The sequence below is a fragment of the Physella acuta genome, unplaced genomic scaffold (assembly GCF_028476545.2).
Source record: "Physella acuta isolate Inbredline_101_S28 unplaced genomic scaffold, ASM2847654v3 ptg000164l, whole genome shotgun sequence".
Classification (NCBI taxonomy): Eukaryota; Metazoa; Mollusca; class Gastropoda; family Physidae; genus Physella; species Physella acuta.
This window is the reverse complement of record NW_026731683.1, coordinates 1,290,604-1,310,573: the sequence shown is the minus strand read 5'-3', so window position 1 is coordinate 1,310,573 and position 19,970 is coordinate 1,290,604. Positions and strand designations below refer to the sequence as shown.

The following is a 19,970-nucleotide window of genomic DNA, read 5'->3' as shown; positions in this document are numbered from 1 at the left end:
GCTCATTTTAAGCTGCAGTTTTGAATTATAAACAGTCAAAGTAAAGAAATTTAACGGCTGAGAGCCTTTGCATACTGATTTAACTGTTTTCTACCTTGATTGAGTAACTGTAAAAGGTATATCCTTAAGAAACAGTGACCGGAAAAACTGCTTTCCAGCTTTCCTAGATGGAGGGGGGGGGGGGGCGCTTTTTCGAAGACTAAAATCGGAAAAATTAAGGAATAAATAACCCATATCACTCAGAAAAGAGCCAATGTAACTAAAGCGTATTTTACGATTGTGTAACATAAAAACAAGAGTTAGTGACGTTTAAAATTAGCTCTACCATTTTTGTCCAAGATGGTGGGGAAGGGGGGGGGGGCGCTTTTTCACCAACAAAAATCGCAGGATTTGTACTGAATCGGTTACTAGATAACTCTTTTAACACTTAGAAAAGAAATGTTTTTTCCTCTAGCTTGATTTATTATACAATCAACCAGCCAACGAAATACCCATATTGTATTCCAGTGTGAACAATAATTTGCTATTGTATGTCAATTGTATGACCTTAATCTATCAAACTTATAATCCAAATATCTATATATATATATCTATCTATCTATCTATCTATATATATATATATATATATATATATATATATATATATATATATATATATATATATATATATATATATATATATATATATATATATATATATATATATATATATATATATATATATATATATATATATATATATATATATATAATTCTCTTCTGGGAGACGCTAGAAAACAAGCTGTAAGCGCGCTCCCTACCACCCCACCCCTACATGGTCTGGTGAGCTTTGGTTCACGCTAAATGTTTACATTCGTAGAGCCGGGTTTAGTGACGGCTATTAGGGGCAGATAATTTAGTTTGAAACGATTTTAAACTTAGGGGAGGTAACTAAGAGGAGGCTGCTTTCACGGGGGGGGGGGGGGTGTAGGGTAGGGGTTGGGGGAAAGGAGGGTGGGGGTAGTATCGTCCTTAAGGACCTACTGATAGTGTTTTAAAGCAGATATTTTCAGTGGCAGCATTGGTACTGTCGAATTCACAAATTATGAATTACTGAAAAGTAGAAAATAAAATAACTAAATAGCGGCGTATGATATGCCGCCGGTCGGCTCGTATACTATATCATAAAAGAGACTGTTCCAAAGATAAAAAATAAAAAGACTGTCCAAAACGAATTAGTACCGCTACAATATTTTTTTTCTGACATAACTAATCATCATCTTTAAAGGATAATGCATCTTAAGGGGAATTTAATTGATGTTGAGTTAAGTTTTAGGGAACGACAATCATACAGCGTAACTATTATTTTTTTTCAAGACTGTCGCACACGCACACACACACACACACATATATATATATATATATATATATATATATATATATATATATTTGGCGGGGCGCCAAACTGAATGTTCGCCCCGGGCGCCGGGAGGGGTCGCTACGCCTCTGGGGGGGGGGGGGGGGTTGTTGTCTGTCAACTTGATTCGGTGAAGGGGGCTGAATGAAGTTTAGAATAATTCATGTTCAAGAAAAGATTAAAGACCGAAACAATACATTCACATTACCTTTCAAAATAAAAACGTGAGTGAAAATTAGATTAAGTACTTTCCTTTAAAAATTTCCCGACCATTTACTCATCTGTAATTCAAATTTGAGTTATTTAAATTTTGTGCTAGTGTGTAAAAAAATAATTTCAAACACAATTAAAACAAACAACTTATATAACGTATGACGTCATGCTCGGGAGTAAACAAACAATATACGCGCGTCAAAAATTTGTGACGTTGACTAATTACTGCTAAATTGGCCAGCAGCCGGAATGTAACCTGGCTACATTATTATCACCTTGCTCTCACAATGACCTTTTGTTAAAAAATTGCGCATGACAACACGGTGTCTAGGTTGTTTGCATTCAATATATAAAGTTCTAAAGCAGGTGCTTAATTTACAGAAAGGGTTGCTAAGTTAAACTATGTTATAATTAACTAGAAATAGATCTGCATGGTTGGATGTAACTGTTCTTATTTACAAGGAAACTTTTCCGCAAAATAATGTTGATAATAGAGAATTCCCGGCAAGGTTATTTTTCGCGTTTTTAAGATGGTCAATAACATCTCTGAGTATTGCGATCGTTCCTAAAGGGCGTCAGATACCTGGGGGCAGAGTTTCTTTCAGTCATCTTGTCGGGGGGGGGGGGGGGGGGGGAGTCCAACGCCCTTACCCCGGCGAAATAGAAATAAAAAAAAATATAGGCCTATCAAAAATATATTAATAGTTTTTGCCTTTCCGGAAATTTAATGCGCCCCTCCCGCCCGACTGTTTCAAATAGCACCCCCTCGGAGGAAGATATCTAAAAGATACAGTGTGTATTTTAAAATGTAATCACTCACTTAGATCCATTAATTTGCTTGCTATGCCATTAATACCCCCACTCTAATTATTTTTAAAGCAGGAATATGTCAGCCCCGAACCAATAGCGTACGTAAACAGAAACACATAATATGTATTACATCGTGACAACACTAGTCAGGGCCCGTCACTCTCATATCCTATGTATTATTATCCTGTTCATCGTGTTAGTATAAAGATAGGCTGCCTGGTCACGTAAAATCTATTTTTTGATTCGTGAATTTTAATTAATTTATCACAGCGAAATTTTTTTTAAAGTGGCATAGTAAATATTTAAAAAATAAAGTTTTATACTGAAGGCATAAACAGGAATAATGGGATTTAAAAACATACACAAGCAGTAGCGTACGGCAGGGGGAGGGGAGCAGGGGGAGCGGCCCCCTCTGGCCATTTTTACTTTCTCGTATATACGAAGTAAAAGTCTTGTAACCGTGCAAAAAAATAAAATCGAGATTTTTGCAAATCTCGACGTTTTACACCTCACTGATACGGGAAAACATAATTTTGCAATCTTGTCTGTGTGTCTGTAAGGGGTCATCCATAAATGACGTCACGCTTTTTTTGACGATTTTTACCTCCCCCCTCCCCTCCGTCACACGTCGTCACAAAAAGCCAGACCCCCCCCTAAAATGACGTCACACCTCAACCTACAACCCCCCTCAAAATTGCAGTTGATTTTTTTAAAAACATCGATATTTTTCCAAAATCTTGTCTAAACTATTACAATTTATTAAAACAGTTATATAAAACGCGAAATAACGTCTAAAATTCGTTTTCTAACATTGCTTTTTTATAATGCAAAAATGTGACGTCGCAACATCTGACCCCCCTCCCCCTCATCACACATCGTCACAAAATTACGGACCCCCCCCTCCCCCCTACGAGTGTGACGTCATTTATGGATGACCCCTAAACACGATAACCTGAGTACCGCTACAGCTAGGTCAGCTAGGTAGATAAAATTTCATACATAAGTATTTTATCAAAATCGTAGATCCGTATCAACCTTTGAGCGATTTCCAATAACCGGAAGTGGTACTTTTTTTACTTTGAATTTTCAAAAGCCTATAACTTGAGTAATGTTTCAGATAGATAAATGAAATTTCACACGTAAGTGAAATATCTAATTTTCTACCTTCTGTCAAATTTTGAGTAATTGCCGTTGACCGGAAGTACTAATTTACGCTATTTCCGATTTCTCAAAAGACTAATGTAAATTTATAAAGTACTAATAACTTTGCGCACTATTATGCACATTTTATTTGGCGTTCACTGGTGTGCAATTCTTTTTTCTACGAGATTTTATTCTATTTTAAAAAGTTTAAGCATTTAAAATGGATTAAAATTTATGTCTATATCCCGAGTTCCCATCCCCTGTTTTTTTATATAAGAATATTCGACAAAGTTTAGGGGAGATCGATCCCGGTTAATTTTTTTTTTTTCTTTTTAATGACATGGTCCATTAAAAAAAATCAATAAAAAGTAATGAAATTATATTTCAACAAAAATTTTAGTTTTAAAATTTGTAATTAGAGCATCACGTGCCATTAATCGCTGACACGTCACACATGATAGAGTAGAGATCGGGGATCACGTGACACACTAGTTAAGATTGCAATTAGAGATGGAAATCTGTTGCAGGAAGCTTAATTGGCTAATAATTAAATGCTATCGAGGCTTATAAGCGATTAAAAAAAGGAGCTTTAAGTATTTTAAATTCAGCTCGAAAATGATCTGTTGTATTTGATGATACGACTAAGTTTTAATCTTATTATGTCGTGGTTTCAGAGAATGTTTTAGTCAATCGATTTAAGAGCTTGAGTACAATATAAAGGAAAAGTAATTTATTATTTGAATGAGTAGTGTTAAAGAGCTGGATAGTACGGGGGTGGCGATGGATAACGTCGGAGCATTGCAAAAGGGGGGGGGGGGGGGCACAATCCACGCCCCAAAGGTTAACACTGCTACAAACGTAGTTAAATAAAGAGCGACAACAACTGGGATTAGGATGACACCAAACTTTTTTATTACCAGTTCAACATAAACATATCGGGTGGGGGTAAGGGGTCACGCCCTGAATTACTTCACCCGGGTCTCAAACGGCCTAGGGACGCCAAATTTTAAATTACCCAATAAAAAACATAAAATGTATAGATGTATTTAAAAAAAAATTAAAAGTTTTTAAAAATTAAAATGGTTTTCATTATTGAAATGTCTAAAAGGGTACTCATTTTACAGAAACCCCCATTAGACAATAGCGTGGAACCACATTTAAAAACTACATAATAATTAATTGTATATTGATGAAACATTGCACACACATACTGAGGGGAGGCATCCATTAGGGTTTGTAGAAGCTTGTTGCATAACACAAGCAATGGACGGAAATCTGCATGTAAAAAACTATCAGCAGACGTGTACTGTTGAATCATTCATACGCCAATAAAGTTATAAATAGAATAGGGAGGTTTTTCTGCACTCTTGTGTCAAATAACCCAAGTAATGAACATGACCTATACAGATAACATAACCCAAGTAGATTACATGACTTAAGAATATATTATAACCCATGTAAATGACATGAATCCATGTAGATTGCATGACCAATTAATATTCAAATTAATGTTACATGACCAGCGTGGATTACATTCAAATTAATGCTACATGACCCAGTGTATATGGGTCTACATGACCCGTGGAGATTACTTGTCTTTAGTGTTGCTTCCAGACTTTTTTCTCCGGGAGGCACTTGAAATTTTCGGGGGGGGGGGGGGGGGGGCAGTAGACTTTGATATTATTTGATATTGTCCTTTGATATTAGTCTAATACATGGATACAGCTCCTTATGTTGCCCTTTGATATTAGTCTCATCCATGGATACAGCCCTTATCTTGCCCTTTGATATTAGTCTAATACCTGGATACAGCCCCTTATGTTGTCTTTTGATATTAGTGTCATCCATGGATACAGCTCCTTATGTTGCCCTTTGATATTAGTCTCATCCATGGATACAGCCCCTTATGTTGTCCTTTGATATTAGTCTAATACCTGGATACAGCTCCTTATCTTGCCCTTTGATATTAGTCTCATCCATGGATACAGCCCCTTATGTTGCCCTTTGATATTAGTCTCATCCATGGATACAGCCCCTTATGTTGTCCTTTGATATTAGTCTAATACCTGGATACAGCTCCTTATCTTGCCCTTTGATATTAGTCTCATCCATGGATACAGCCCCTTATGTTGCCCTTTGATATTAGTCTCATCCATGGATACAGCCCCTTATGTTGTCCTTTGATATTAGTCTAATACCTGGATACAGCTCCTTATCTTGCCCTTTGATATTAGTCTAATACCTGGATACAGCTCCTTATGTTGACATTTGATTACATGCCTCCATTTGTACAACACGACTTGAGCTATTTGGGTATAGGAGGTATATGCTCAGTCAGGTGGCCAAAGTTGGGGAACATTCAAGTGGCCAACATTTGCACACATAACTAAAATCATATGCTAGTAAATGACCCAACATTTGCACACATAACTAAAATCTTGTGCTAGTGAATGACCCAACATTTGCACACATAACTAAAATCATGTGCTAGTGAATGACCCAGCATTTGCACACATAATTAAAATCATGTGCTAGTGAATGACCCAACATTTGCACACATAACTAAAATCATGTGCTAGTGAATGACCCAACATTTGCACACATAACTAAAATCATGTGCTAGTGAATGACCCAACATTTGCACACATAACTAAAATCATGTGCTAGTGAATGACCCAACATTTGCACACATAACTAAAATCACCTCTGTGAATATTGTTTTTGCAATTACCAGTAAAAAGTGTATGAGCAATACAGTGATCTAACCCATTCCTTCTCATTATGTGAAAAAATTAACTTTAAAGAACACCAAAAGTCAATAGCTAATTAAAAACTGCATGCACTGAAATGTAAGACCGTTATTTTAGTTATTTGTAGGCTATTATTCCGATTGATTTACTTTTACATTGAAAAGCTTGCTTTATACAACTCTGATTATGCTGTAATACTTTAGCATTTATGATTGTAGACAAAATATTTTTGGAAAAACGAATAGTGTTTAGCTACTTTATAAGATTTTAAAGTAATTATCTATATGATGGCAACAGTTTTTAACCCTTTCTTTTGCCATAAAAAAACTACGAATTATTCCACTCAAAAACATGAATATTCTAAAACGTCGCGTCTTTCGTCTTTCTTACATCCTAATTAGTGTGTTTAAATGGTCTAGGTGTACGATTAGGCACTAACTTTAAAAAAAAATCCCATAGACTATATTCTATAAAAAAAAGCTTACACACAGACACACACACACAGGCGCACACACGCGCACACACACACACACGCATACACACACACACACACACACACACACACACACATATATATATATATATATATATATATATATATATATATATATATATATATATATATATATATATATATATATATATATATATATATATATATATATATATATATATATATATATATATATATATATATATATATATATATATATATAAACATCATAAGCACGTATTTGTGTATTCCGCTTCTCGCTCGAATACGATACGTATTTCTTTGTTTCAGACTTTTTTCACTTGATGTGTGCGTGTGTGTGTGTGGCGGGGTGGAGGGGGGGGGGGGGCTAAAGTTTCGGTTGGGGGGGGGAAGCGGACATTGATAAAAGTATTTACTTTCTATTTAAATTCTTTTTCGTTCGAGGGTGGGGGCGGTAGACGAAGAGATGCACGAAAGAAACACTCTACCCCCTATGTCCCACCTCTCATGTACCAAGACCTATCACACCTTCGATTTAAATTTGAATACAAAATAACTGCAGTTTTAAATACTTAATTTACACCTTTAAAGCTATCTTAAAGCCCGTGTTCAGGATATGTTTCTACCAATGACAACACATTAAGTGACCCTTGTTAACCCAGTGGCGTAGCGAGGTCGGGTGTCACCCGGTGCGGCACTTAATGGTGTCACCCCCCAGAGGCATAGCGACCCTTCCCGGGGACAAACTTTCAAATTTTCGATTTGCACCCCCCCCCCTCAAATTTTCGATTTGCACCCCCCCCCCCCCTCAAACTCTCGATTTGCACACCCCCCCTCAAGTTTTTCTCTCTATATTTTTCTATTTTTTGCCTTGGTATCACCCCCCCCCCCCTAAATGGTGTCACCCGGTGAAGTCCGCACCCCCCCCCCCTCGCTACGCCTCTGTGTTAACCCATGGTTTGGACGTGGAGTTTCTCTACCTGACTGTACCTTCATTACCGCTGGTCTAGTCACCAAGCCTCGAGACACAAATCTAGCACAAGGATATTGTCTTAGTGTCACAAATCACTGTCACCAGACAATGTTCACTCATTTGTCCTTGTCTACTGACGGGTGGGGCTGCCCCTGCCGGTGGTCACCTGACTATATAAGGGACACCACTCGTGTCACATATAGAAACATCCAGCTAAATTAACTCCCATTGTGTTACTGGTCACCTTCTGGTGAGGATATATACCAAGACACGAAGGTAAGTTCTCACGTGATGCATTAAGGTGATATACATAGGTCAATATAGATGTATAATAAATAAAATCAAACTTTACAAAAACGTTTTAAAAAAATCAACATGTACAATGTTAGATCAAGGTATTTGTGATTGGTTACTAAACCAAGATGTTGAATCCATTTTCAAATTGTTTCCATTCCATGTATTGAATGTTCACCTCGCACATCGGCGAGTGAATAAAATAATAATGTGCAGTATTTTTTTTATAAGCATCGCATTTTTAAAATTAGTTGTATAATTTGTCAGTGACATACGCGAAAGTTATTTAGTAAGGTCTATTCTCTACGCGCAGGTTTATCAACCAGATACTGTAACCGCAAGGATATGAGTTAGATAATATAATTTCAAATCCAAAGTTATACCCCCACACACACAAAAAAAAGCAAGAGCGCCAACAAACAAAAAATGTATACATCACCCCCTTCATTGGCCACCACCAATTTCACCATGCTTAAAGTTAAACACATCCTTAAAATAAAAAGTTTGCAGTGTTTATCAGAAAGATTAAATGATGGTGCCTCTTATATACAATTTATGTAGAAAATATATACTTTAATCACTGTGCGCGACTCCCCTCCCCCCGGGAGCTTGAACTGCCCCACCCCGCCCGGGGGAAAATGTCTAAAATAAACCCTGCATTAAAAGTCTTCAATCATGGGCGTTCTGTTTTCTTGCTAAATTTATTTCAGCAATTTTTAACCAAATCTAATCCTAATGCTTTTAATTCGCGGCAATTAGTTTATACCCATGTTAACATTGTCAGGGCGACAGTGTGCTGTTCCACTATGGAAGGGTGGGGGGGGGGTGTCGTCCGTAAATGACCTCACGCTGTTTGGTACGATTTATACCTCCCCCTTTGGAGCGTGACGCCATTTATGGACAAACACTAAGGCTGCATTGCCTGGCACTGTGTTCTTCACTCTAACAGGCTGAGTCTTTAAACTTTAAATCCCCATCTATCTAGGCCCGAAATATAGAGACTGACAATAACTATCAACTGGGATTTAGAGTTTCTTCCAGGCATCTCTTCGAAAGTCTACCCCCCCCCCCCCCCCCGGAAAATGTTGACCTCCCCCCCTCCCGAAAATATCAAGTGCCCCCCCCCCCCCCATCCCCTGGAGAAAAAAGTCTGGAAGAAACACTGCTGGGATTATTTACTGAATTATTTAAGTTTCTTCATAAAAAAAAACCTTTTTTCACATAAATAATGATATACCCATACAGCAGGTACGGGCCGAACTAATGAGAACTTTTGTGTTTCCTCAGATGAAGACTTCCAGCATGATTTTGGTCGCCGCTGTGTGCATGTCGCTTTTATTTTCTGTACAAGGTAAACAATACATAGTTCTACACAAAGTTTAAGTTTTAGAGTACTTACAATGGCAAATTATCTTCTGTTTAAAAGTTTAGATGGTTTGTTATTAACATTCTAAATGAGCACAGTATTATACTCCGTTTCGAAAAAGATCGGAGATCAGTAAACACTTTACAATTAATGAACAACGCAACACGTTTTAAATAAAAGTGCGCGGTCCAAAGCCGTCGTTTACAAAATATTCCCGACAAAATGACCCTGACGAAATTGACCCGATAAATCGCCGACGTCGAAAAGGCTTACGATAAAAATTCCCGTACCGTCAGTACGGAAACCGAGAGTTGAGCTCACGACAGTAAGGCTTCATTAATGCGGCTACAGACATTACTGCTACAGACATCAGTACCCCAGACGTTAGTACTCAAGATAAAAGGGTCCACGACAATGTAACTCTGGTCAACAACTACCCGCTAACGTCACTATTAATACGGCGTAATGCGAAGTTTTTTGGTCTGGGCTTATATGATGAGGTTATTTTACCGGAAACCAATCAGTTGGCCGTTTTGTCGGGGGTGTTCTATAATGGGCCGTTTTGATAGGGCACCATAAACTATCAGAATAAAAGAGAAATTATCGGCCACTTTTGTAAAAACAGAAACTTAAGTTTTGTTATTAGTTATTGAAAAAAAAAACATTTTTGTATTGTATATGTTGAGTATGTTTAAATAACTAGTCTATTCACAAAAAAATGGACAAATAATGACGACAAAAAGCAGGTCAACCATCAGTTTATACAACACAGTCTTGTTTTGTCATATACTGTAGGGGCCAGAGTGTCGACATATTCTTCTTGATTCTTTAATACTTTTTAATAAGATCTTATTTTGCTCATTATGAATACAAGGGGAACTAACTACTATTTCTATTCTCCCAGCCCAGTATGACCAGATGTTCCCATGGCTACTGTTAAGCTCCATGTCAGGCGGCCAGGGTCAGGGGGGAGGTTTCGGCTCCCTCATGCCATGGCTCCTCATGTCTGGGGGTAACGACCAGGTGCGGAGTCTCTTCCCTACCCTCATGCTCAGCCGAGCGCTTTTTGGAGGTCAAGGCCAAGGTCAAGGCGCTTATTGATTATGTAAAAAAACGTGATAAACCTCATCTGTTCACACATCCCCCCTCCCCTACTCCACACTTTGGTGTTTGTTTAAAACTTTACACTGCATTCATACCCAACACAACTCATGTTGAGCTTTGCCATAGACTACCATTGTATAAAAACGAAATCACAAATATATTTGACATGTAAATATATAACATATCACATCTTTACTTTGTTTGATGGTACATTTGATTCCTCAGGTTACGTAACACCTGATCAATATTGGTCGTCAATATCAAACTGTTCGCAGGTTGTTATTAAAATCTATTATAAAAAAAATGTATTCCTGCTTTTTAACAATTATATTGTTGGTCTGTTTTTAATTTTTTTTTGCTCGGTTGTTATTAGTGGCGGTGGCGTAGCCAGAATCGTCTCAAGGGGGGGGGGGGGGGTTCCAATTTTTACCCGGGAACAAAAATTTCGATTTGCACCCCCCCTCAAACTTTTGATTTGCACCCCCCCCCCTCAAACTTTCGATTTGCACCCCCCCCCTCAAACTTTCGATTTGCACCCCTCCCCCTCATACTTTTTATATATATACCGAGGTGGTATAGTGGTTTTTCAATAGTTTAAGTGTTTACAATTAAATATGAACTAACATATGCAGTTTTATTAATCGGACAATCATTTTTGTTTAAAATAAATGCAAAAGCTGTCTTAGATCTTTGATGTTAAATGTCACTTTGAGAGTAAGGACACTCAAAATAGTCTTTGATACAAAGACGCTAAAGATAATCTTTGATACAATGGCGCTAAAGATCATCTTGATACAATGACGCTAAAGATAATGTTTTATACAAATTTAACTCAACCCGGGAACCTGACGCAAGTGGGAGAGAGTAACGGCGCAGTAGCGTAGCGAGGGGGAGGGGGGGGGGGACATATGTCCCCGGGCGCCGACCTTAGGGGGCGCAAAATGGGTTGGAAAAATAAATTGAAAGGTTGAGGGGGGTGCAAATCGAAAGTTTGAGGGGGGTGCAAATCGAAATCTTGAGGGGGGGGGGGTGCAAATCGAAAGTTTGAGGGGGGGGTGCAAATCGACATCTCGAGGGGGGTGCAAATCGAAAAGTTTGTCCCCGGGCGCCGGGAAGGGTCGCTACGCCTCTGTAACGGCGGATGTCAAAGTGCTGCCAACACTATTCGTTATATGTTCAATTCAGAGAAACAGATGAACTCTACTACATCTGTCTTAAAGCGCCCCTGATCATGGAGGGCGATTTACAATTTATTTTCATATGCTTGGACTTGGACTTCTGTCATTTCAAAAACAGAGTCATGGAGTTTTGGATTCGGTTCCATTATTTTTTTCTGATTGACTTTTCATTAAAATGATTTCCGCTATGCTTAGAATAAAAAAATACACCACCCCGCTCCACAATATAAGCAACTGCACACGTCCACACACACGCACGCGACACACGCATACATATACAATAAACTAAAAACCAGTGGTGTTATATCCATACTAGGTCAAGTTGTTGGCGATGAAGTGCTCGCGTCTCTTTCAACTTCAAAATTTTGATAATCCTAAAACAACTATTTTACATACTTAAATCCTTTAGGAATATATCAGTAAACATACCAAGGCAGTATTTACAATGTATAGAGCACATGAATTGAAACAAATTATTTGTTTACCTATACTAGGAATGTCTTTTAAATCAAATGTAGTTTTCTTTACAGTAGTTATATTTAGTTAGGTGTTCAAACTAAGGTTACAAGGAACTAAGTCGTCGACACAGGCAGATACTGAATGAAACAAACCAACAAAACCATGTAAATATTTCCCTAACAGTAGGTATAGAATCCACAACTGGCTTGAAACTTGCCAAAACCAGCAAAGTTATTTATTTAAAAAAATGATTTCATAAAATACCTTCTGTTATAACATTCAAGTTACTGATACCAGAAGAAGTCAAGATTATGTATGTGAAAGTGCAGCCTAAGTTGGTTGCAATTTAAAATTTTTTTTAATTTCAAATGGTAGAAAACCCAGATTAGCGTTCAAGTCGGAATGAAGAAACTTGAACATACATATCGTGCGCTTGAGGCTTGAGTTGAATGCTACATTAAAATCCAGTTTCCAGTGGGGCACTCAATCGTCTACTACTGTATGTCATGTCGATATTAAAACATTCTTCTATTGTAACTCTTTTGTGAGCTTTTTTTGGACTTCACCGACCCTAGCCTTGACCTATTTAGTCTGACGAGAAATAAACAACTCTTAGGGAACATTATGTAAAAAATAAAGTTAAGTAACCCTTTCTGACCGAATGATCCAAATGCAGATAAAGTATAGGATGAGATGGCGCGGTCAGCATTATGCCCAGCCTCCTTTACTTTCGAGAACTCGGGTACCCATCAGAACTTGGTGGACTCATGAATGTCCCACCAACTCGAGTAGTGGACTATCAGAGCTGGGTGAACTCATGAATGTCCCACAAACTCGGGTACCTATTAGAGCTGGATGGACTCATGAATGTCCTACCACCCCCTACTTTCTTAAGTTATAGTAGGTTAATAATGTGCGCTAAACGTCAAGATGTATGACGCTGACATCAACTCACGTATGGTGACCTGTTGTTTATGTTTATGTCATGGTAGAATGCATACATTATGAGGCGGCAGTAAATAAAATATGAGGGAGAAGGAGGAGGGGGTAAACAAGGTGTACCACCCAAAGTGATGTATACACTTCTAACATTGTTGACATTCTCACAGTCACCTGACCTATTATGGAGTCATAACGCTTGTTTAGAAAAAAACTGGAGTTGAATACAAATATCTTTAGTAGTCCAGCATTTGCAGGTAGGTTATTTTATTATTTAAACAGTAGCGAAATGTACAATTTATTCCTTTTTTTCCTGTGTCAAAATATTATTGTCATGACCCCCCACCCCATTAAAAAAATAACAAAACACAACAAACAACATAAAACAACAAGAAAACAGAATATTCTCGAATGTTTTAAATCACGTTTAGTTAAAGCAAGGAAAAATGACTGCACTGTCTACTGGTTGGTACTAACCTAGTTTAAGTGCAGTGACCTTAGTGTGACTTAAGTTTCACCTTCAGTTAAAATCTGTCACATCTGTCAGTCATAGAAAATTAATTTTCTCCAACTTTTTAAACCACCCCTAACACGCATACAGTAACATGGGCGGTTTGATAGACGCATTATTTGTTATATGTATGATATCAGGTGACAAGTGAGCCAATACAACTGTTTTAATTACATAATTCATAAGCGCAAATTGTGGCTATATGTCATGCCGACTAATAAGCTTCAATCTCCACCGAGGTACGTAAAACTTCGATATAAGTCTATACAGTACGGTATTAGGCAAAACGCGGGTTAATGCATGTCAACGGTTAGCTTGACTGAATGTGCTAAAAAAACAAAGAGAACGTCTCCGTTGGCTGTTTCTAGAAAATACGATTACATTGTATTATTAAAACTACACAAGTTGTATTTGATAGATGTAGGTGATTAGCCATTACTGAGTGAGAGAGAACATGAAAATTGATTGTTGCAACATAATGAAAATTCTAGTGAACGGAAACAGGTTTTCAGTAAGTTTTTCTGGTTTAGAAGAGAGGGTGGAGGGTGGTGGAGTTAGTAGTGTCGACATTGTATAGGTGGTCGTGTAACGGCATGTAACGAACGGCTGGGGTAGGGTGTAGTGCCTGCTATAGTCGACTGTGGCGCCATCTGTAGACTCCTGCACCCGTGAATTTCTAATCTGAACATGACTCGAAGTTTCCAAACTTGAGATTCTAAACTGGAGACCACGATTTCTTTTAGATATCTCCACAGATCTCGTCCACCACCACCCACCCTCCCTAATTAGAATATTAAATATATACTTTAATTGAACCCCCTAGCGGGGTTTAAAATTCCCCCTCCCCCTGTAGAAAAATTTCTAGAAAAATTCCTGCTCCAGAATTCCTAGCTTGGAACTTGAACTAGGAACTTTGGAACAACTAATATTTTGTGTTCCTGGACTTATTGGTCCAGTGTTTCACTAAATTAACTGCGCCCAGACAGTAGCGTAGCGAGGGGGGGGGGGGGACATATGTCCCCGGGCGCCGACCCTAGGGGGCGCCAAAATGGGTTGGAAAAATAAATTGAAAGGTTGAGAGGGGTGCAAATTGAAAGTTTGAGGAGGGGGGTGTGCAAATCGAAAGTTTGAGAGGGGGGGGGGGTGCAAATCGAAAGTTTGAGAGGGGGGTGCAAATCGACAAGTTTGAGGAGGGGGGTGTGCAAATCGAAATTTTGAGTGGCGGGGTGCAAATCGAAAGTTTGAGAGGGGGGGGGGGTGCGAATCGACAAGTTTGTCCCCGGGCGCCGGGAAGGGTCGCTACGCCTCTGCGCCCAGATGAGCACTTAACCTCGTGTATTACAGGAAATGGAGCCAGCCTGAAGAGTATGACACTAACAACAGTCCCAGCCAGCCTGAAGAGTATGACACTAACAACAGTCCCAGTCAGCCTGAAGAGTATGACACTAACAACAGTCCCAGTCAGCCTGAAGAGTATGACACTAACAACAGTCCCAGTCAGCCTGAAGAGTATGACACTAACAACAGTCCCAGTCAGCCTGAAGAGTATGACACTAACAACAGTCCCAGCCAGACTGAAAAGTATGACACTAACAACAGTCCCAGCCAGACTGAAGAGTATGACACTAACAACAGTCCCAGCCAGACTGAAGAGTATGACACTAACAACAGTCCCAGCCAGCCTGAAGAGTATGACACTAACAACAGTCCCAGTCAGCCTGAAGAGTATGACACTAACAACAGTCCCAGCCAGACTGAAGAGTATGACACTAACAACAGTCCCAGCCAGACTGAAGAGTATGACACTAACAACAGTCCCAGCCAGCCTGAAGAGTATGACACTAACAACAGTCCCAGCCAGACTGAAGAGTATGACACTAACAACAGTCCCAGCCAGCCTGAAGAGTATGACACTAACAACAGTCCCAGCCAGACTGAAGAGTATGACACTAACAACAGTGCCAGCCAGACTGAAGAGTATGACACTAACAACAGTCCCAGCCAGACTGAAGAGTATGACACTAACAACAGTCCCAGCCAGACTGAAGAGTATGACACCAACAACAGTCCCAGGCGTTTGATCTATTTCCGTGTCACCCTTGTTACTAAAGACGTCCACACGACATTAATAACTCAAGAGGAAACGCGCATCTCGTTTCCTGATTGGACAGTTAAAAATAAACCTGGGGTTTACGTTACTGGAAAATTAGCCAACAGTTTCCCTGCAGTAAAGAGGTTATTTTTGTTGACAATTTTTATCGTGACTTAAAAACATGTTGATGTCATTTAATCTTTTGGTCAACTAGGAATTCACTGATGTAATATGTTCTACTTATCTCATGATGGTAATATTACGTCAGATCCTAATCAGGTTATGTAAAGAACAAAGGGAAATAAACATGTTTACTTGTAGCGATGCACTCATGTTTGATTTGTTTACTAACACTAAACACCATATTGTCTTGTCAAGTAGGGGAGGTAACGATGTTTTGTGTCTTACAAGGGAAATAACTCCCTTTCATCTAACATACATTAAGATGTAGGCAGTACTGTAGGAAAACCGTGAGATGGATTAGGCTGTCTTTAAGTGGGTCAATAGTTTACACTTTAAAAAATCTTCTTACGTAACGAGTGGGGCGTGACGGTGTAAACAGTAATTAGCACGTGATGTTAATTAAACTGTTTTATAAACTTGGCGTGACAGGCAAATAGTGTGTTGTATTGATACGGGTGGAGAAGTGCACACAATTTTGGAGGTTGTTGGTTATATGTAAACCTGCAGTAGGTTCGTGGCTCTGCTTGTAATCATTAGTTGATGAATGTAATAATAATAACTTTCTATGGTACAAGTTTATATGGTCATGTTTGTAAGTTTATAGGTTATATAGGGTAGACTAAATTGTTCATTACAAAGGTGTACATCCTATAAAAGAGAGAAGACGTTTTTCAGTAATATTTTGATTAAAAACTCCACATTTGACCGCGAATGAACATGCTAGGTATACTCAAGAACATGGTCGCTTATGAGAGTTATATGGGCTCTAGATCGGGACACTGAGACCTGTCGACATTAGGGTTTCTTTCAGACTTTTTTCTCAGAAGAGGGGGCTTTTGAAACTTTGGAAAGGGGAAGGGCGATTTAAGTATACAGTATTTATACAAATCATAACTTTTCGATTTCTCCCGGGAGGGGGGGGGGGGGCAGTGGACAGGCTCCGGGATGGGGCAAACCCCCCCCCCCCTGTAGAGATGCCTGTAAGAAACTCTGGTCTACAAGCGCAGACGACAGTGAAAGATGAAGTATCAAAGTGGACAACATCTGATCATCAAACCGCGAGTTGGACAGCCATGTTCTCGACTTTCACTCGACACGTTTATTTCTTGCGTTCCAGTTGTTCAATGTATTTTAAAACTAAAATAGCCGCCATGAGGCTATGCTTGATCACTGACTCAACAAAGGGACAAAAAAATCAAGGCAATAGCATTAACGCAACCGGTTAACATTGTTTTATAAAAAAAAATATTTCTTGCGTACATTTTAATTTGTTCAATGTATTCTTAAACTAATGTGGCGGCTATGTAGGTAATTCTAAACATCGACTCAAGAACATAAACAAAGAGAAAAAAAAACCAAGGACATAACAAGGACTCTACTGGTTAAAATTGTTTTATTATAAAAATAAAAAGACATGAGTTTGAGGTTATAGACCTTTAACCTACGTTTGGTATGTGTGAAAAAAAAACTAGCTTCAAGATTAAACCGCCATCTATTATGCAAATCAGTTAAATATTTTACCCAGCAGATTTAGAGATTATGTTGTAAGATCTCAAGCAGACCACGTGAGGCGTCTTAAGCTGGCATTCAAAGACTCCAGGATTACCGTCATCATCTTAAGGCTGTCGTCTGCTGACATAGGTCATCCCCTGGTGATCAGGACTGAAACACCAGACGGACATAAATAATAACCATAGCAACACTCGTCAAACTGACGGAAGAGTTGCTGAGAAATTTGGCGAGGTCACAAGACTTGAGATTTTTAAATCTTTTGCTCCATGTTTTAACATCCAGCTATTATTTAGTAAGTTGTATGTCGCATAGCAACATTAATTTGGAGTTTATAATTAAATTAACATTTACGGTTACACTCGCAGTGCTTTCATATTTTTACTACATTGTACAATATACTAATACGGGATGGCGTAGACCTGAGTTAGAACTCACTGTTATTTACCCATTTTGGCACCCTCGTTCGTATTGATGCCTAGGACGCCCCCCCCCCCCCCCCCTCAACACACCCGCTAGTTACGCCTCTACATAACAATGGCCTTCACTTGTTTCGCTAGACATGGGGAGAAGTGATCTAACTCACTACAATTATAATTCTTGTTAACAGCTTTTGTAAACAAGGTACCGCAAGCTAAAAGTATTATGTTTCTGTCACATAAAATACGCCAGTTCATCTTTTTGTGATTACAGCTGCCACCTAAATATGTTTGTTAATCTTTTTGTGATTGTTGCTGTCATGTAAATATCTTTGTTAATCTTTTTGTGCATGTTACATCTCAGTGAAAAGAAATAAAACTGTTTTGTGGACAGACGGCATGAAATATACGCCTACACTCATCAACGATGATAAACGTCAAACATGACATGACAAATGTGGGGGAGGAAATTCTACCATCAAGTTAAAGGGACAAACTAACAAACTAGAGGTACATGATGAAAGATCTAGTTAACGGGACGAACTAAAGGTACATGGTGGAACAACTAGCATGTAGTTCACCAGACAAGCACGATATTTTAAAATAATGTTTATCTACAAGATGACGTTTGTAAGTGTCAAATATTTGTTCAACTGATAAAGCTTTATACAAGTGATGATGAGTGTTAGATTGGACTGAGATTTATCGTGTTTTATCTAGCTGCTTGCAAGTACGCGTCTAATGTCTTAATGAATATTTAACAAGCAGTGATGAATGAAAGAGTTAGATCGACGGAGATGTATCCTGTCTCCTATGACTGCTTGCTAGTTCAACTCTAATGTCTTGAAGAACAGTTAAAACGGAGCACTTAAAATTTGAAAAATGTTTAAAGATGAATAATTTAGAACCTGATTATTAAAATAAATGTACTTTTGAGACTGTACACATGTTTTCCCCCGGATTATTTAAGACTACAAGTGGTGTGTTTTTTAAAGAGCAAAGATTATATTTAACCACAGGAGCAAAGATTATATTTAACAACAAGAGCAAAGATTATGTTTAACCACAAGAGCAAAGATTATATTTAATCACAAGAGCAACAATTATATTTAACCATAAGTTAAACCAACTTTAGACTAACTTTGTTTTACTTTTTGTCAACTATTTAAATGTAATTCGAAATAACAATACGACACGTGTTTAATCTAAACTTTAGATATAATAGGCCCATATACCAAAAAGGTTGATACTGAACAATATACTTCATATAATATATACCAAGCAGGTGAAGCTCAGTATGACCTCTATTGCCATCCTATGTTGACATTGACGAATGGTACTCAGGTTTCTAGTTATATTCCCAGCAGTTAGCAATCTGAACTTCAGTCAGCCTTTATTATCATCATTTGTTTCGTCGATTTCGGGAAATTCCAAAAACAGATATATCAACAATGTTATTTAAAACAAGATATTTTGTTTAATTAAATGATATACTGATTTCTAAATAATTATAAAGTTTATTCTCAATTATGTTGAAATTTTATCTTAATACCAATTAGCAGTGTCAAGTATAAAAATGAATGGGGTATGATGGTATTACAAGAGTTCAGGAGGAGGCTGAAAACATAAGAAGAAATGGGGAACAGCTGAAAAGAGTGGCAGCAGACAGTGAAGTGAGGACAGATTTAGAGGCCCTATGCTGCGTAAGGTACGAAAACGAACGTGTTGATGGTTTTCATTACGAAGGTATTGAGTTGGTAAATTTAGCAGCCTTGAAACATTGTATACACACTTGCCAGACCCGAAAACTTTTTGTTGCCATTATGTAAAGTAGCCGTCCCGGCAAGGCCATACACTGGCCTTTATAAAAAGCGCATCTGTAAAGGACCTGACTTGTGTGTTTATTAAGCGGCAAATACCGTGCGCTGCCCGGGTTCGGAAATACATATATTAAGTTTCCGATTAAATGTCCAATTAAATATTTTGAAAAGATATATAAATAAAATTCAACCTAATCTAAACCAGCCACAACAACCACAAACACTAATAAGAAAAACCAAAAAAAACAAAAAAAAACCAGACAGACAGACAGACAGGCAGACAGACAGACAGACAGATAGACAGACAGACAGGCAGGCAGGCAGGCTAGGCAGGCT

At 38.3% G+C, this 19,970-nt stretch overlaps 1 protein-coding gene and 1 long non-coding RNA gene across 2 annotated transcripts; both read left to right on the top strand.

The window, feature by feature from the left end:
* Positions 1–7,902: 7,902 nt before the first annotated feature.
* Positions 7,903–10,830, top strand: LOC131935983 (uncharacterized). Its single transcript, XR_009386001.1, has 3 exons — positions 7,903–8,036; positions 9,342–9,405; positions 10,325–10,830. It is a non-coding gene; the product is annotated as an uncharacterized LOC131935983 (long non-coding RNA).
* A 2,988-nt stretch (positions 10,831–13,818) lies between these two features.
* LOC131935926 (sporozoite surface protein 2-like) lies at positions 13,819–15,880 on the top strand. The gene is made up of 2 exons (XM_059292669.1): positions 13,819–13,850; positions 14,956–15,880. Exons 1-2 carry the CDS (start codon positions 13,819–13,821, stop codon positions 15,878–15,880), a joined length of 957 nt encoding a protein of 318 aa, XP_059148652.1.
* Positions 15,881–19,970: the final 4,090 nt, after the last annotated feature.

Bases quoted from the DNA above. Each gene is read 5' to 3' on its own strand.
- LOC131935926 (XM_059292669.1), top strand. From the start codon at position 13,819: ATGCCGACTAATAAGCTTCAATCTCCACCGAG. The intron at 13,851-14,955 runs GTACGTAAAACT...CGTGTATTACAG, and splicing joins AAGCTTCAATCTCCACCGAG to GAAATGGAGCCAGCCTGAAG.